At 34.2% G+C, this 17,965-nt stretch overlaps 1 protein-coding gene across 1 annotated transcript; it reads left to right on the plus strand.

Moving 5' to 3' along the window:
• The first annotated feature begins 7,889 nt into the window (after positions 1-7,889).
• LOC122602201 (glucan endo-1,3-beta-D-glucosidase) lies at positions 7,890-9,389 on the plus strand. Its single transcript, XM_043774914.1, has 4 exons — positions 7,890-7,976; positions 8,081-8,109; positions 8,265-8,499; positions 9,093-9,389. Exons 1-4 carry the CDS (start codon positions 7,928-7,930, stop codon positions 9,116-9,118), a joined length of 339 nt encoding a protein of 112 aa, XP_043630849.1. The 5' UTR covers positions 7,890-7,927; the 3' UTR covers positions 9,119-9,389.
• Positions 9,390-17,965: the final 8,576 nt, after the last annotated feature.

The following is a 17,965-nucleotide window of genomic DNA, read 5'->3' on the forward strand; positions in this document are numbered from 1 at the left end:
GCAGTTATTAGCATGTTAACCATTAAACATTCTCACAGATTTGGAGCTGGACCCGGAGGCCATCAAACATATAGTATTGGCAAAAATCGAAAACATGCTCCTCGCAAGTGGAATGAGCTTAAAAGACATACCAAACATGCCCTGCCCAGATTTCATATACATCGATATGGCATGCAACATGCTCATTCAGGATGAACTCAATTATGATAAACATAAATTGGATATCGAGCATCAAGCATTACATGCGAGCCTGACACCGGAACAACGACAAGTATATATATGACACCATCATGGATGCAGTCCAAGCTGATTGTGGCGGTGTCTTCTTTCTATACGGATATGGTGGTACCGGGAAAACATTCTTATGGAAGACATTATCAACGGTTGTTCGACAAAAAGGAAACATAGTTTTAAATGTGGCATTAAGTGGAATAGCAGCCCTCCTACTACCGGGCGGCATAACAGCCAATTCAAGATTTTCAATTCCGCTCAACCCTACGGAAGACTCTTTCTGTATTATTAGTGCCGATAGCCCCTTGGCTGACTTGATAAGAGAGGCTAGATTGATTATTTGGGACGAGGCTCCAATGATGCGCAAGCATTGTTTTGAGGCTTTAGATTAAACAATGAAAGACATAATCGGGGGATCAAACTCAAACAAGCCGTTTGGAGGTAAAGTGGTTGTTTTTGGAGGAGATTTTCGTTAAATCCTCCCGGTAATACCAACAGGAAATAGAGAGGAAATAGTCAATGTTTAGCTAAATCATTCTTTCTTATGGGATAATTGCAAGGTGCTAAAACTAACAAAGAACATGCATCTGCATAGTGGGCAAACCGATGAGGACAAGGAGGAAATAAAAAAATTCGCCGACTGGATATTGACAGTTGGAGAAGGAACGGAAGGCGATCCAAACGACAGGACTACTGAAATCGAGTTCCCAGAAGATATGCTACTTAGATCCGAAAAAAGCCATGTCGACTCCATTGTCTCAACTATCTATCCTTCAATTACAGAACATCTTGATGAAAAAGGATATTTTGAAGACAAGGCCATTTTGGTACCCACAAATGAAGAGGTCGACTCGATCAACGAATACGTACTATCGAATATAAAAAGCAACGAGCAAATGTAATTTAGCTCAGACAACGTTTGCAAGTCAGAGTTCATTGACGAGTTTGAACAGTCTTTGTACGCCCCGGCAATCCTAAACAGGTTCAAAGTTTCAGGAATACCAAACCACAAGTTGGTTCTAAAGGAAGGCGTGCCTGTAATGTTACTTCGCAACATAGACCACCCTAACGGATTATGCAATGGAACAAAATTGAGGATAACAAGATTAGGAAAGCATGTCATTGAAGCAAAAGTGATATCGGGCAACAACATTGGATACAAAACTTACATCCCAAGAATGAAGCTAATACCGTCAGATCAAAGAATCTCGTTCAAGTTTCATAGAAGACAATTTCCGTTGGTCATTTTTTTTTTGCAATGACAATAAACAAAAGTCAAGGCCAATCTTTATCAACCGTAGGTTTGTATTTACAGCGACCAGTTTTCACGCACGGACAGTTGTATGTTGCAATCTCTCGGGTTAAGTCGAAAAAGGGTCTCAAGGTGCTGATATGCGACAAAGACGGGAAGCCAAAAACCAATACAACGAATATCGTCTACAAAGAAGTGTTTAAAAGATGAACGGCGATGCATTCTTCTAATTTTCCAGCATTACATTACTTAATAATCTTTTTCCTTACAATTTCCTATTTAGTATTCATTTAGCAAACATTTCATCGACTAATTATTATCATTTGAATAGAACTGTGGCTTTTTTAAAATGTATCAAATTTCAATTTACAATCTTGTACATGTAAAATATATGAATAAATTTAATATTAATAATGTCATAAAACCCGTGTTAAGTATTGGACACGGGTCTAAAATCTAGTATATATTAAATGAATAAATTCCGAGTTATTTAATAATCTGTATAAATCAAATGTCAGGCCTAGTATTTTTAAAGAAGTATAATTATGGCCGAGACCCGAGAGTTAAGTTGAAATCACGAAAAGGACTAAATTTGTAAAAAAAATAAGAAGTGAGGGGCAAAATGTATAAAATGGAAATTAATTCCAACTATAAATTAATATATACGTGATCAACATGATCATTTACAAAACACAAAAACTCGGCAGAAAAGAAACAAGGAACGAGCGAAGACGGTGAGAAGGAAAGAAGAAAAATAAGAGAAGGAAAAACGGGTTTAAGGCCAAACTAAATATGTTAAATTATTTCTAATCATTTATAGACTTTGATTAACAATTTAACATCATTCTAAGGTATTATTTTTTAGTTTTCTAGTTTGATTAATAGTTATATAAAAATATTCGAGGTCAAAAAAAAGTGACTGTTTGGGTATATATTAATTTCTTAATATCCGGGCATAACAATATCACTCGGATATTAAAAAAGAAGGTAAAATCTCATTAAGCTATTGTGATACTTTACTTAATAAACTTACGATAATGATATGAGGATTCCTGACAACCTAATCATTTCCCTTTTTCATAATGACAAACATTGATAGTACTATCTACTACACGTTGTTAAATTATTCAATGCCAAACACAATAATATATATGCAGTTTAATGATATATGATTTCACAATGCAGTTTAATGCATTTTTTTAAAGTATATGATTTAAAAGAGACGTTTAGTTTTTAATCTACGTGATTCATTTCTATGTTCATCGAGTATGCATCAAGAATATGTTAGTTTTATAAATTTAATTGGAAGAGAATGTAAATTTAGTTGTTATTTATAAATTTAGTAAATGATCAAATAAATCCAAAGAAGATGGGTGAAGTCATCAAAATGATTTAAAAGTTACAACATATATCTAATGTCCTGACATTTTACTTTTTTCAAGAAAAAATTTAAGTAGTTATTTTATAGTTATTGGAAAAATATTATTGCTACTTTTTTTTATGAACTTAGGGGTCAAAAATTTTACATAAATGTATTTGTATTGTATTTAAAATATTATATATTATTTGTATCTAAAATTTTATCGTCTTTCACGGCAAAGCGCAGATAAAATGACTGGTATATAGTAAAAACCTATGCAAATGTACAAGTATTAATGCATAACATAAAACTCCTCCTTTTTGATATTTTTCATTTTACCCCAAAATATTTTTTTTTTTAACCTTTACCCACCATCATAGTACAACTTTATATACATTAAGTGCAATACCTTTTACCTTTTGTAATTTTTTTCATTTTTACCTCAAAAGTTTTTATCTTTTAATTTTTGTCCTCCATCAAAGTTTTGTTTTTAGTTTTTTGACACCAAACTTTTGGTTTTTCATATTTCTGACACCAAACTCTCGTGCCTCCACGCCTATATCTGAGTCGATCCGGACGAATGATTTATGTTCTTTTAGATCCAAAGTTGGTTCGTCACTAGGCATCCACTTCCAAGCTACCACTCCTAAATTTGATTTGTGGCATCATTACCACCAAACCACTCATATAGAAGACTTACTAAGATCGAAGTTCAATATAACCGGCCCTCAAATTCAAAATTTAAAACATGAATTCACTAACCCTAATCATACTTTTCATGCTTCGAGTCGAAGGGTTGAGGGAGGCAGTGTTGAAACCAAACAACATTGGTCCGATCGGGAAACAATCGCCCAAAAAGTCTTTCTCTAGCACCGCCGTCATACCGATGCTCTTCACCACCTTCCCCAACTCGACTGATCCCCCGTTGATCCCCCGTCGTGCTTCCTCTTTCATATCCAGGTCATCGTTTCAAATTTAAATTCACTGCCACCACCATCCTGCTTATAAATCATCCGTCGACCTGGTTTCAATTTCCCAAGCCTCAAACTCGTCACAACAATCAATAATCCAACCTACCAGATCTGGTTCCATCATACAAGCCCATACGACTCCTCTTTCACATTTGCATCTAGGAGTGTTCGTGGTTTAGCTATTACCTGGTTAAACTTTAAACCAAACCTTTTTGGTTTACTCCTCCAGATCCAGATTTGGTTCCTCATGAGCCATCCACTCCCGGTCCAGGTGTAATCCAATCCTGACGTAATTCATGTTCCTCTATATCCAAATCTGGTTCGATCATCCACTCTCGTGCCTCCTCTCCTAGATCTAAGTCGATCCAGACGGATGATTTATGTTCTTCTAGTTGCTGAGCTAGTTCATTACTAGTCATCCACTCCCGAGTGTCTACGCCTAGATTTTGTTCCTCACTTGTCATCCACTTCCGAGCTACCACTCCTAAATCCGATTCGTGGCATCATTACCAGCAAACCACTCCTACAGAAGACTTACGATCAGCAAAAATCTCTATATTACCGCCTTTCAAATTGAGAGGGAAATTCAAATTCAAAATTTGAAAAAATGAACTCACTAACCCTAATCATACTTTTCACGCTTTTAGTCAGAGGGGTGGGCGAGGCAGTGTTGGAACTAAACAACATTGGTCTGAACGGGAAACGATCAACCAACAAGTACGGTGGGGGATCGGTCGGGCTGGGGAGTGTGGTGGTGGGCCTCGGTGGTGCTAGAACATGACTTGTTGGTCGATCGTTTCCCGATCGGACCAATGTTGTTTAGTTTCATCACTACCTCACTCAACCCTACGACTATAGGTGTGAAAAGTATGATTAGGGTTAGTGACTTCATTTTTATTTTAACTTGATTTTTCCCTTCTCAATTTAATGGGCGGTTATATAGAGATTTTTGCTCATCAAAAATCTTCTTTAGGAGTGATTTGTTGGTAATGATGCCCCGAACAAGATAGAAGAGTGGTAGTGCTGGAGTGGATGATTAGTGAGGAACCTGGTCTAAGTGTGTAGGCTCGAGAGTGGATGACTAGTGACGAACTAGCCTGGATCTGGAAGAACATGAATCATTAATCCGTATCGGCTCAGATCTAGGCGTGTAGGCACCAGAGTAGATATTCGAACCAAATTTGGATCTGGAGAAACATGAATCATACGTCCTCACCAGATAACCCATGTCTCGAGAGTGGATGACCCCCGAGGAACCAGATCTGGATCTGGAGGAGCATGAATCATCCGTCCAGATGTAATGATACAAATGTAAATGAGGATTCGTCCGAGCTTGTATGACGGAACCAGATGTAGATCTGGTAGGATAATGAAACTTTCTTCAATCTTCAACCCCAACAAAAAGCCCAAAAATTTAAACCCTAAGTGCCATTTTTTGATTTTAGGATAAAGAAATTGATGGATTTTAAATTCAAAATAAAGATAGTGGTGAAGATAGATTATTGATGATATAGATTTTTTAGATGTGGTTGTTGGTGGATGATAATGAAAGGTAAAAATAAAAATGAAAGAAATTGTTGCTTGCCCTCTCTCGTTTTGTTCTCTCTCCAAAAATCTCTCGTTTTGTTCTCTCCAAAAATAAAGCAGCACACAATATAAAATATGAAAGGTCCCCAAAATGAAGTGAAACATTTAAAATGGGGTTCATGGGCTTTGCTCGGCTCGGCTAAGATTGAAATGCCCATCCCCAAAATGAAAGCAGCCGTGAATACAATTATACGAGACACATATTTGGTTGCTGGGGCCTACACATCGTTGCATTCTAATACAAATAAATCAACGTTAGCATTACTTTAAAACTTAGAATAGTAGATACGAGTAATGTATTTCAGAATTATGATGAATCAAACATTAAAAGCATCAAAGAGGTGAATAATGCCCCTTTTCAGGGTTTCATAATTCACATGGAGTGGAGTTGAGTGGAGTGGAAGTCACCACTATCGTAGATCTCAATTTACATTGGTATTCGATACTACCAACAATTCCTCATTTTCTTAATTATTATACCACTAGGTGATTTTATCCGTATAAACAAACACATTATATATATATATATATATATATATATATATATATATATATATATATTGGGTAAAGTTATTTTGAGAAACTTTTTTTGTAAGAACCTTTGAGAACTTTTCAAAATCAAGCCCAACTGATGATTGTTCTTTACATGAAAATTGTTTTTTGATTGTTTTATGAATAACTTATGTGTAATTTTGAAGTTTATAATTGTGTGAAGTATGGATTATCATCCGTTATACAATTATGTGGAGATTTGGATTGTTGGTTACATGTGCACGAATATTGCTATGATCACATATGATCACATGTATGCAAGTCAATCACATGTAATCATAGCAATATTCGTGCACATGTGATCAAGAATTCAAATCTCAACATAATTGTATAACGGATGATAATCCATGCCTCCACACAATTATAAACTTCAAAATTACGCATAAGTTATTCAGAAAACAATCAAACAACAATTTTCATGTAAAGAATAATCATCGGTTGGCCTTAATTTGAAAAGTTCTCAAAGGTTCTCGCAAAAAAAAGGGTTCTCAAAATAATTTTTCACTATATATACTAATAACTTATATAAATATACAAGTTCTTTATGCATGAAAAACATACAAGCTCTTATAACACGTAATAATTTTTACCAATTTTCATTTCAACCCCTTAAAATTTCTATTTTTTTAAAAAAAAAATTTCCCGTATCAAAGTTTTAGTTTTCATTTTTTTTACTCTAAACTGTTGGGTTCTCATGTTTTCATCAAACAAATACAAGTTCTTTATGCATGAAACGTACAAACTCTTATAACACATAATAATTTTTACCAATTTTCATTTTAACCCCATAAAGTTTCTATTTTTTAACTTTTGTCTCGTATCAAAGTTTTATTTTTCATTTTTTTGACTCTAAACTTTCGGGTTTTCATGTTTTCATCAAACAATTTTCACACAGTTACGGTTTACCTATAAACATTTGGTTTTGATTATTTTCATCCGTCTTTTTGTATATATAACGTTTTTAATATATAATAACTTTTATCATCGTTACGTCTTACGTTCATGTAACATTTTAGACATTTATTAAAAACATATACAAATTTATAAGTTCTTTATTAATGAAATGTACAAGTTCTTATTGAACATAATAATTTTTACGACCTTTCATTTTAACCCCGTAAAATTTCTATCTTTAAACTTTTGTCTCACATCAAACTTTTGTTTTATTTTCATGACACTCAATTTTTGGGCTCTCATGTTTTAATCAAACAACTTTTACACATTTACAGTTTTACTTTTAAACATTTGGTTTTGATTATTATTATCCGTCTTTATATATATATGTATAACGTTTTTTTAAAATATAATAACTTTCATCATTGTTACGTCTTACGTTCATGTAACATTTAATGCATTAATATAATTATTGTTTATGTTTTTATACATCCTATTATTTTTTTTTTTGCATTTTTCTATGTACATTGCTACATGTTTAATTGTCTTTTTTAAAAAATTTAGGTATGAATATTTCACATAAATTTAGGTGCAAAAGTTTATCGCGTAAACAATGTCAACCGCGGCAACGCGTGGGTCCAATATCTAGTATACAACTATGTTATAAGTTTAAAACTCTATTTCCTACCTACATATCATTATTCATTTTTATCTATTTTAAACTTTATTTATATATTCAAGTTCCTTTTATAACGACAAAAATGTAAGAAAACCATAATTACATGTTGCATGTAATAACAACACGATTTTTGACTAAAACCATTTGAACACGGATGAGGTCCAATTTTTGTCACTATATTTAAATCAACTCAAATCCTTAAAATAATGATGTAATCGATATAAACTGTTACCCAATAATCTCGATGGGTCCCTTTTTAATTACTAATTATTGTAACTTACATAACGTATTGATCTTCCATTTTCTTTAGAGCCGTTATATGTTGCCTCACCATTTCCCTTTATAACCACCCACTACAAAACATCAAATCAAATCAAATCAAATCATCATCATCTTATAATATGGCTACTAATTATAAAGCTTTTGCATATCTTCTTATGCTTCTTTCAGGTATCAAAAACACATCATTGATTTTTGCACTAAACAAAACCATGATGCATTTTTAAAACATTGTATATGAATCTTAACTTATTTATCTCTTGGATGTTTTGCAGTTGGGACTTTTAAAGCAGTTTATAGCACGGTATGACAATTCTTTCTTTACATATAAGTCAATCGGTGATGTTATTTTCTTCTTAAAATTTCATGATCCAAAATAAAAAAGTAACGATAAATAGACCTAATATACTGTCCGGAAATTTAATTCTAAAGTTTTTATTTTTATTTTTTGGCGTGTAGAAAACATGGTGTGTGGCTAAGCCGTCATCGAGTCAGTCGATGTTATTGGAGAACGTAAACTTTGCATGCTCACAAGTCGATTGTGGGATATTGGAGAAAGGTGGAGCATGCTATTTGCCTGATAATCTTATTAACCATGCCTCAATAGCCATGAATATTTACTACCAATGCAAAGGAAGAAACCCATGGAATTGTCATTTTGGTAACTCTGGTCTTATTACTCTCACCGACCCAAGTAAGTGATCATACATTATATTTATATACTATATTATAAAAAAGCTGATCTCCCATGTTTATATTTTAAGTTTCAATATTTACTTTTCTAAAATACCCATATTTCAATTCTATATTTACCTAACACTCTTTCTCTCTCTTCAAATCTCAACCAATCATTTGTTTTCTCTTAACTCCATAAGTCATTTATTCCTCCAATTTATTCAAAATCTTTTATCTCAAAAACCGTACATCGATAAATTATAAAAATTATATGGGTGTTCTTAAAATTTCATGCTCTTTCATTAGAGATGTCATTCGATATACTTTCGACGAATTTTTAAATCTGAGGACGGAACCCGTACGGCTAAGGCATTTGACTATCACACTCTATGACCTATCATCCCATCATGTCACCGCTGCAACGCGCGGGTACTTGCTCTCGTTTATTAGAAATAGTAAGTGAAGAAATCTTGAACCAAAATCTTGGCCATTTTGGCAAATTGCACAAATACTCATAATATAGTTATATATATATATATGCTACACAATGATTTATTTTAATTTTTTAATCAGCCCTTTAGTTAATTAGTTGTACAACATATTTTTTTTCAGGTTACGGAGGGTGCCCTTATGTGTAAATGATTGGGATGAAGAAAATGACCGATCGTTAGTTTCAACTAATGAGTAACCACATTTTTAGCAAGCGGAACAATAACGACCATAGTTTCGTTAATTGTTATTTAGGTGCATCTAGTTAATGCAAGAGGCTTAAATAATCCGGCATTAATTATTATTTGGGCATACTTTATTAAGGTCTCTCTGTTTAGTTATTTTAATTAGCTTTCAACTAGCTTATGACTGTTTTTAATATTCTTCAAGGAGCGTTATATATTGGATTATTTGGATATATTTCTGATTGGTTGTTTTGTTTGGAGGTTCTTAGCATATTCTTTCCCCGTGTTTCTGTCGTACGTGTCATTTAATTATCATAGATTCATCAAGGTGATCAATTAGTCTTACCATTACCGAATTAGTCAACCATATCATAACTCTTATTTCAAACTTCAATTTTGAAGTCCTTTATAATTTCATGCTCTCAAACACAAACAAGAATTTTTCTAGCTAAGACTACATACCAAATTTCAAATTAGTAGGACTTTATCCTTTTTCTTTTCCAGTTGAATAGGACTCCAAGCCTTAGCCCCCTTTTCTCTTCCAATTGAATCTCCTACTTTTATCCGGAGGTAAAAAATCATCACCTTCACTTCGATCGTATTAGGTTTGTTTGTTTTTTTTTTATCTTGTGTCTATAACTGGATCCCAACGATTTCATTTTTAGTTATCAACAATTGAAAGGAAAATTAATTGAGTACGTGAGAGCTGCTCAAGCACCAATAATTGTTATAAATTAGTACTTAAATATCCAAATGTTGTCATTTCATATTCCTCTTTTAAAATGTCATCCGCTAAGTAATGAAAAATGAATTTATTGAATTTCTCCCTCAATTTCATTTCTTTATCAATTTCATTTCATTCAATTTCTTCTTACCAAACGAGCTCTTAGACTTTTATTAGAGGGATATATAACATTTAATATATGATGTATGTCATTTTTGTTATTTAGAGATGGTGAAAGATATTTAATTTAATTTGTCATTGGCATGAATGAGTTTTTGACTTTTTTTTCTTTCAAATTTTAGTTTGAATTGGGTATCTATAACTATTTAATAAGGGCTCACTAAACCTCTTGACATGTTCGAGTAACTCATACCTTTTAAATAACGAGATACTTACTGATTAGAATGGCAACGTGCCCGTTATAGAATAATGAATTATTATTATTAATCATGGAGCCACTCCTCATATATGTTAATCCAAAGAAAATTGTTTGATATGCTTTTAAAAAATAGTATAGCATATCTTAATATGTGCATAAAAAAGAGAAGAAGACACGTGAAATGATAATAATCTAAACAAATAAAAAGAAATGTACCATAAGCCACATCAAACTTGAATGAAATATTTTTAAATCTTATTTATCGTAACTAGCTTGTTTATTCCATTCTTATCGTACCCCTATATTGTCCAAAAACTCAATGGGAAGAAACTTTGGAGTTGTGAAACTCAGAAGACTTCCAGTGATCACAGCTACTGATATTCACTGATACATTCATATTTTCTTTTTTTATTATCCAATTATAATCAAATTAAAATAATAAAAAACATAAAGTAGTGTTTGTTATGGTTTTAATAAGAAAAAAAAGTCGTTACTTAATAAAAATACTTAATGGATTAAGTCATTAAAAATGTTTGTTTTTTCAACTTAATAAACAAAAAATAACTGTATTGACTTAATCCATATAGAAAACTCTAACTCATCCAATTTTAGAGACCGACTAAGGCATGCCTAAGGTGTCGTTTTATTTAAGCAAAGCATACGAGAGAACCGACGAGCATTTTTTAATTGGAAAAAAAAAGGAATGAGTAACTCTTGTTAGGCTGTTATGCAAGGCTTAATTTGGTGAAACAGCCTGATAAGACTTAAAATGGTGATAGAGTAGTCTTGGGCTTTTATTTTCTATACAGAGTGAGGTTTGGGCTTGTAGCTATCCTCCTTAGAGCCTATCTGTCTATGTGTTTTAGCCCATTTGGGCATGTTTTTCAAATTTATATATTATTCCCCTTTTTTTTATTATTATTTTTTTAATTATTAGAGTTTTACGATAATGAGGTTCTGGATTTTATATTCAGTTTGAATCGATACTCAAATAGGTTTAGTTCGATTTGAAATACACTTAAATTGAGTATCCGATAGATCAACACATTTATCAAAATAAAATGATGGAATTAAGTGAAACGAGTATATGTGAAAAATGATTTGTCAAGCACATATTCAAACCGTTTAACTTCAATTTTTTCGATCGTAGTTGAGAAAATGACCATTCATTTCAACAACTCTTTCCATAGACCATCTTTAACCCACCACACTGAAACTCAGTTTATTGATGCCACATCAGCAATACACTAACTCACCACATTGAACCAGTTTTAACATTAACCTCCACACTGAGTTCTCAGTTTATTGATACCACATCATAATTTATATTATTATTATTAAAACACATTATATCAAATAAAAAACATATTTTAATAAACTAAAAAACACATTTCACTAATTATAATAAAAGATTATACTAAAACACAAAAACACTAAAATTAAAAATTAAAACACAAAATAAATAAATAAAAGACATAGATACAACAATAATTCAGGGGCCAAAATAAAAAGGCATTGGGTAACACCACCAGGTCAACGGTCAACCCCACCAGTTTATTAGCGGCGACGTTGCCGCTAATAGTGGGACCCTCGACACAGACTGAACAGCGTTGCAGACCGCCTGACGTGGCAGTGCCACGTCATCACCATTAGCGGCGACGTCGCCGCAAATGGTGATGACGTGGCACTGCCACGTCAGGCGGTCTGCAACGCTGTTCAGTCTGTGTATATCGGGAATTCACATATTGGGAATGGTTCTTTGTATTTGTTTCAATAAGATCAACATTTGTTTCAATAAGATCAACAGATGTAGCGCATAGGAATTATCGATGCGATACTTTTAGACTATATATATATATGGAATGTCTAATTATCTATCGTACACTTGAAAACCAATATTCATGTAATAAGATACAGAATACCATTAAGTCGTGGTTTTCATACTGAATCTTTGTCTATTTCGAAAAAAAAATTGGGTACATAGGAATCATCGTTTTCATTACATATTTGTAATTGCTGGTATTGTGTATCTTTTCCTTTTCAATCTTATTGTTTATATATATATATATATATATATATATATATATATATATATGTATTATGAATATAGATATAGATATTATACGTATGTGTAAATATATATATATATACATATATAGGAATCATCGTTTTCATTACATATTTGTAGTTGCTGGTTTTGTGTATCTTTTCCTTTTCAAGCTTATTGTTTATATATATATATATATATATATATATATATATGTATTATGAATATAGATATAGATATTATACGTATGTGTAAATATATATACATATATATATATATATTATGAACATCATTAATAGTTAATGAGGTTGATGTTTACTTGAATTGTTTCAGATGGATAGTTTGGAGGATATTTGGACAGACCCAGAAAACGTACGTATTGAAGTGCCGGATAATGTGTTTGAGCAACCTGATGCAGACGGTGAATATGAATGCGAAGCTGGGGACTTTGAAACTGATGAGGTGTTCGGTTCCTTTGAAGAATTAACGGAGTGGGCTCAAAGAACAGCAATGGATTTGGGTTATGTTCTAGTTATAAGGCGGACGAACAAAAACTCAAAAGAGGTGGTCAATAAAGTGACACTTATATGTCACCACGGTGGAGCGCGCGATGCAAGGTTAATTGGCCCACCTAAACGGTCAAGTAAGATAGGTTGTCCTTTCACTTTAATAGGCCGCTTTGGGCGTGATGGTGGTTGGAGGTTAACTGTCAAGGATTGGAGACACAATCATGAGCCAACTACTAATCTGCAAGGGAATGCATACGCCAGACGGATGACGGATGAAGAAAAGGAATTTGTGGGGACCCAATCGGATCGCGGTTTGTACCCACATCAGATCCTGGTAAACCTCAAACTTGTACCCGTTCGTGTCGTTCTTACTGACAGGGAGCTGGCCCTGATGAGAGCTTTGAAGGTTGTTATGCCGGAAGCGAAACAACTGCTGTGTAGGTACCATATATGGCAAAACATAATCAAGCACTGCGAACCGGCATTGCGGATTAAGAAAGATGTTAACATTGACAGGCTTAACGTATGGTGGAAAAAAGTCTATCAGTCTCGGACTTTTGACGAGTTTAAGTCAAATGAGAAGGAGTTAAAGGAAAAACTTGCGGGTTTTCCAGGCGTCTACAAGTACTTGACCGATAATTGGTTATCCCCATACCGAGAGCAGTTTGTGTCCTGTTGGGTCGTTGAACACCTCAACTACCAAAACCACACCACAAACAGAGTGGAAGCCGAGCACCATTTACTGAAGGAAGAATTGAGGGGGAAATGCACATTTACTAGAATCCTCCAATGTGTTGATTCTGTCCTGATCAGTCAAAATGCAGAAATAAGGGGCCAACTGGGGTATAGCAACGGGACCCGGAAGGGGAAACATAATTACAACTATATGAAGGACCTGTTGGGAAAGGTTTCACTTAAAGCATTGGACATCATGGCTGATGAAATTGTACGCTTAGACAAAGTCCTTAAATGACATGTTAACAAATGTGGGTGCAAGGTTCAGTCCAGTTGCGGGCTACCATGTGCCTGCAAGATTGCCGAGTACATGCAGCGTGGTTAGTACGATTTATTACTTGTATTTTTTCATCAAAAGCACATAATTTCGTACAATTATTTATATCAAAAAATGCAGGGACTCGTATACAGCCTCATGTCATAGACCCGTTTTGGAAAAGCTTGACTTAACACCATGGACATGCGTACAAGACGAAGACGAAGAAGACGATGTCCATAAAGTCGTTGATGGTCTTACGAATTTCTTGGAACAGCAACCCAAGGCCCAAAAGAAGCATTGGTTGTCAAAAATTAAAGACATGTTTAAGCCTGGTAAGACACAAGTGAATGACCCTCTTGTTCAAAAGACCACACGCGGAAGACCAGTCGGCTCGAAACAAAAGCCGCCAAAGGTATACATAATACATCTAATTAAATATTTGTCTTATTCAATAAATACAGTACATATAACTACCTCAGTTAAGGAAACTGATTCTTACTAATGGTCCAGGTGCCGGATCTCAACACCAACCCACCTGGGCTACGAAAATCCAAGTCCAGTCGACCGAGGGAATACAAGGTGCCAGATTTGAACAAACCCCTACCTGCGCAGCCCGCCAGATACAGTATGTACGAGCCGTCCCAGTCCTGTCGTTATCCCGAGAACCGAGGATTGTTCAACAATCAATCCCACCCTGAATCAGAATTGGTCAAAGATAATCCTGACATTTTCGGAAACCTGCACCCGTATCCAGGTCTTGATGATATATATACTTTTGGGGACCCGTCCCAATCCTACGGGGTCGGGGATACACCATATGTGACACAAAAATTATATGGATTCGGCGATACGTCCCAAGACCATTGGCTCAACTATGACCAACCATATTCTAACTTAGTAGATGACATCTTCGGGTCACCACCTACAAAATCTAGAAATGCACCCATATATGAATCAAGGCAGGCACAGGTTTCAGATTTGGAGTCAGAGGCACAGTCATCGGCCAGTTGGGTTGGGTATGTTGCGGAACCGTATAACGCCAGCCTTTCCAAAAATTACGATTGGGTACTAGGTGAGATACCATCGTACTTAAGGCCATACGTTGTAGGCGCACAAAATGTCAAAGGAGACGGTAACTGTGGATTTCGAGCTACCGCTGTAGCTTTGGGGCTAGATGAGGAGATGGGTGCAGAGTGGGTTCGTACGCAGATGCTCGCGGAGTTTGAATCTGACCTCGATGGGTACATGCAAATGTTTGGGCAAACAGAGGGCAACCGAATGTTGTCGGCGCTGCGAACCTCTTATTATGGAAGAAGCCGGCCTAGAGATCATTGGATGAGTAAAGTGTGGTTCCATATCCTTCTGGCCAATAAGCTGGGTATAATAGTCAACTGCGTTAGCCTACGTGACCCCCGCACAGTATTTCCGATGCATCACGGCTTAGATCAGCTGTTCTTCAAACAACCGATAAGTGTTGCTCTGATAAACGACGAAACCCATTTTGTTGCAGTGAAATTAGCAGGCGACTACCCAATGGCATACAAGAATCCGGAATGGGAATTTCACGCAACCGATCCTGCACGTCGACTAGCATTAACGTACGCAAATCAAGAAGATGCGTATCAAAATTGGTTGTGCGCAAACATGCCAAGACTACCACCAGGCCCTCCTATTGTAATAAATGATTAAATTCGTTCAATGTTTTATATAGGTTGTTTGTATGTATACTTTTTTTATTGTATATATTTTTTATGTATTTAAGATGTTGTTCCAAAACAAGTTTCAATCAATAATTTTTCATACTTTTTTGTTGTACATACATTGATTTTATAATACTTTTCTAAAGTTGATTCCAATTATTTTTTTATCATCAAATGTATTGAAACATAAAAAATACAAATGATTATATCAGGCAAATCAAGATTTTAAAAGGAAATCACATTTCAGTTAAACGATGAATAAAAACAGTTAAAAACTCAGAAGAATGTCGCCGTTAAAAATACGCCTGAAATTGGACTCCGGGGGGCCGGAAAACGTAGGTGGTGTAAAAAAGAACGTTGATAATGATGATGAGGGGATAGATGGTCGGATTTGTGAGTTATACTAATGGAGAAGAATGGATTTTTTGGAGAAATTAAAAGTTTTTACGGAGGAGTAAAATGGAGAAGACGAACGAAGAGGAAGAAGAGGGCTGCCTTGTTTATATCGACGATGGATCTGTAGTGGGGGGACCCACTATTTGCGGCGACGTCGCCGCTAATAGTGGGCTCCACACCCACGTGATTCGGCCAGTTACAGCCGTTGACTGACAGATGGGGGTCCACTATTAGCGGCGACGTCGCCGCTAATAGTGGGTGGTCGGGTTACTAATTTTTCCCTGATCGGGTTACGCGCTTTGAATAAAAACAGGATTAAATATACACTTGAAGTTTCAAGTTTCAATGTTTGACTTTTCCTTTCAATCGTCTTTTTCATCACTTCGTCCAACACCTAAATATATATACTTTATATGTATCTACTATCTATATATACACTTACAAACAATATTTGGATAGTAGCAATAAACAAAAGAAATATATTAAAAACCCAATACGCCTAACCTTACGAGCGTGTTGGCCAATGCGCCGGATGAATACGCTGGTGACAACACTGGAGCCTTTAACGCAATACGCCGAAACATCCTCAAATACGCTGGGAAAACGCCGTGCGTTAAAAATGGTCTTACGAAATCCTTTCATTTCAACTATCCCCATTTTATGTTTATCTAGATACCAGTACCACTGTACCACCATTATTTATAAGCCTAACGAATGAAGACGTACATGAGCTAATCCTTTCTTTTGAAGTAAAAGTAATCTATTTTTAGAAAATTCTTTCTGTTTGTGCTTTTAGGTTTATTGATTTTGTCATTTTTATTAAATGTGTTGATATGCGAACAAGTGTGTCTTAAAAGATGATAATGTAACGTATGACAAAATTAATTGTTTAGATAAAAAAAATAAAGAAATAACGTAGTATATATGGCGATAATTTAGGTGAAATCAAAATCTACTATATTACTACTGTATTACAAGGCATTTCAGCTGATAGGTATAAATAATTTCCTAGTATACTTTTACGTTTAACATTAATTAATACAAACATTAAAAATCAAATTCACTAATTGTAAAACACAATATAATATTCGGTTCATCATTTTCATCTTTAAATATTTCACAAACAATTAACATAACTTTAATATACTGTGTTAGACCATCCAATGCTGGCAGTTAACGTCCTAGAGAAGCCGATCGCTGGCCACTGTCACGCTCTTGCCGCATGTACCAACTAACTTTAATAGGTGTTGTCATAAAAAAGGGAAACCTAATGAGCACTTTGTCTAATGGTATTAGATATACGTTCTTATAGCCAAAACGTTATAGGTTCAAGTTTATATTGTAGACGAATGTATTAATATGTCAATGTCAATATCAATATGTATATGTGATAGACAAATATGTGCAATAGTTGCTTTTTTAAAAAGTTAACGAAATAAATGAAGTTCGGTAACATAACCAATGAGATAAGATGTTCAATAACATTGATTGTTATAAGAAAAGATAATGACTCAAAGTGATTGATAGTTATGAATCTTGAATGCGGGGTAAGGAATGTCTTTTATAGTTATTACGAGTATATGATATGATTATTATCATTACAACAATAATAAATTGATTATATAGATAGCATCTAACAAGAAGCAAAATTCTTATTTACTAGCTAATTAATCCGGGTTCAACCCGGATATACTAATAAACGTTTTAGAAAATTATATCTTCCCCATTAAAATTGTGATGAATTTGATTGAGTTATTCTTAAATGTGTATGTGATAATTTATTAAAATATTTTTTAGTTTTGATAATCAAAATACATATAATTACCAAAGTTTTTTTGTATTAAATATATACCTATGCGTAGACAACAAATATAAAAATATTATTTATAACCTCGGAATATTACCTTATGTTTCAGATAAATATAATTAACTTATTGACCCGCATGATACACAGATGACTCAAAAATCTATTATAAAAAAATACTTAGATAATGAAAGTTTAAAATAGCATTTATAAGTTATTATAGTTTTCAAAAAAAAAGAAACATTTTTTTTTATAAAA

The sequence above is a fragment of the Erigeron canadensis genome, chromosome 5, assembly GCF_010389155.1.
Source record: "Erigeron canadensis isolate Cc75 chromosome 5, C_canadensis_v1, whole genome shotgun sequence".
Classification (NCBI taxonomy): domain Eukaryota; kingdom Viridiplantae; phylum Streptophyta; class Magnoliopsida; order Asterales; family Asteraceae; genus Erigeron; species Erigeron canadensis.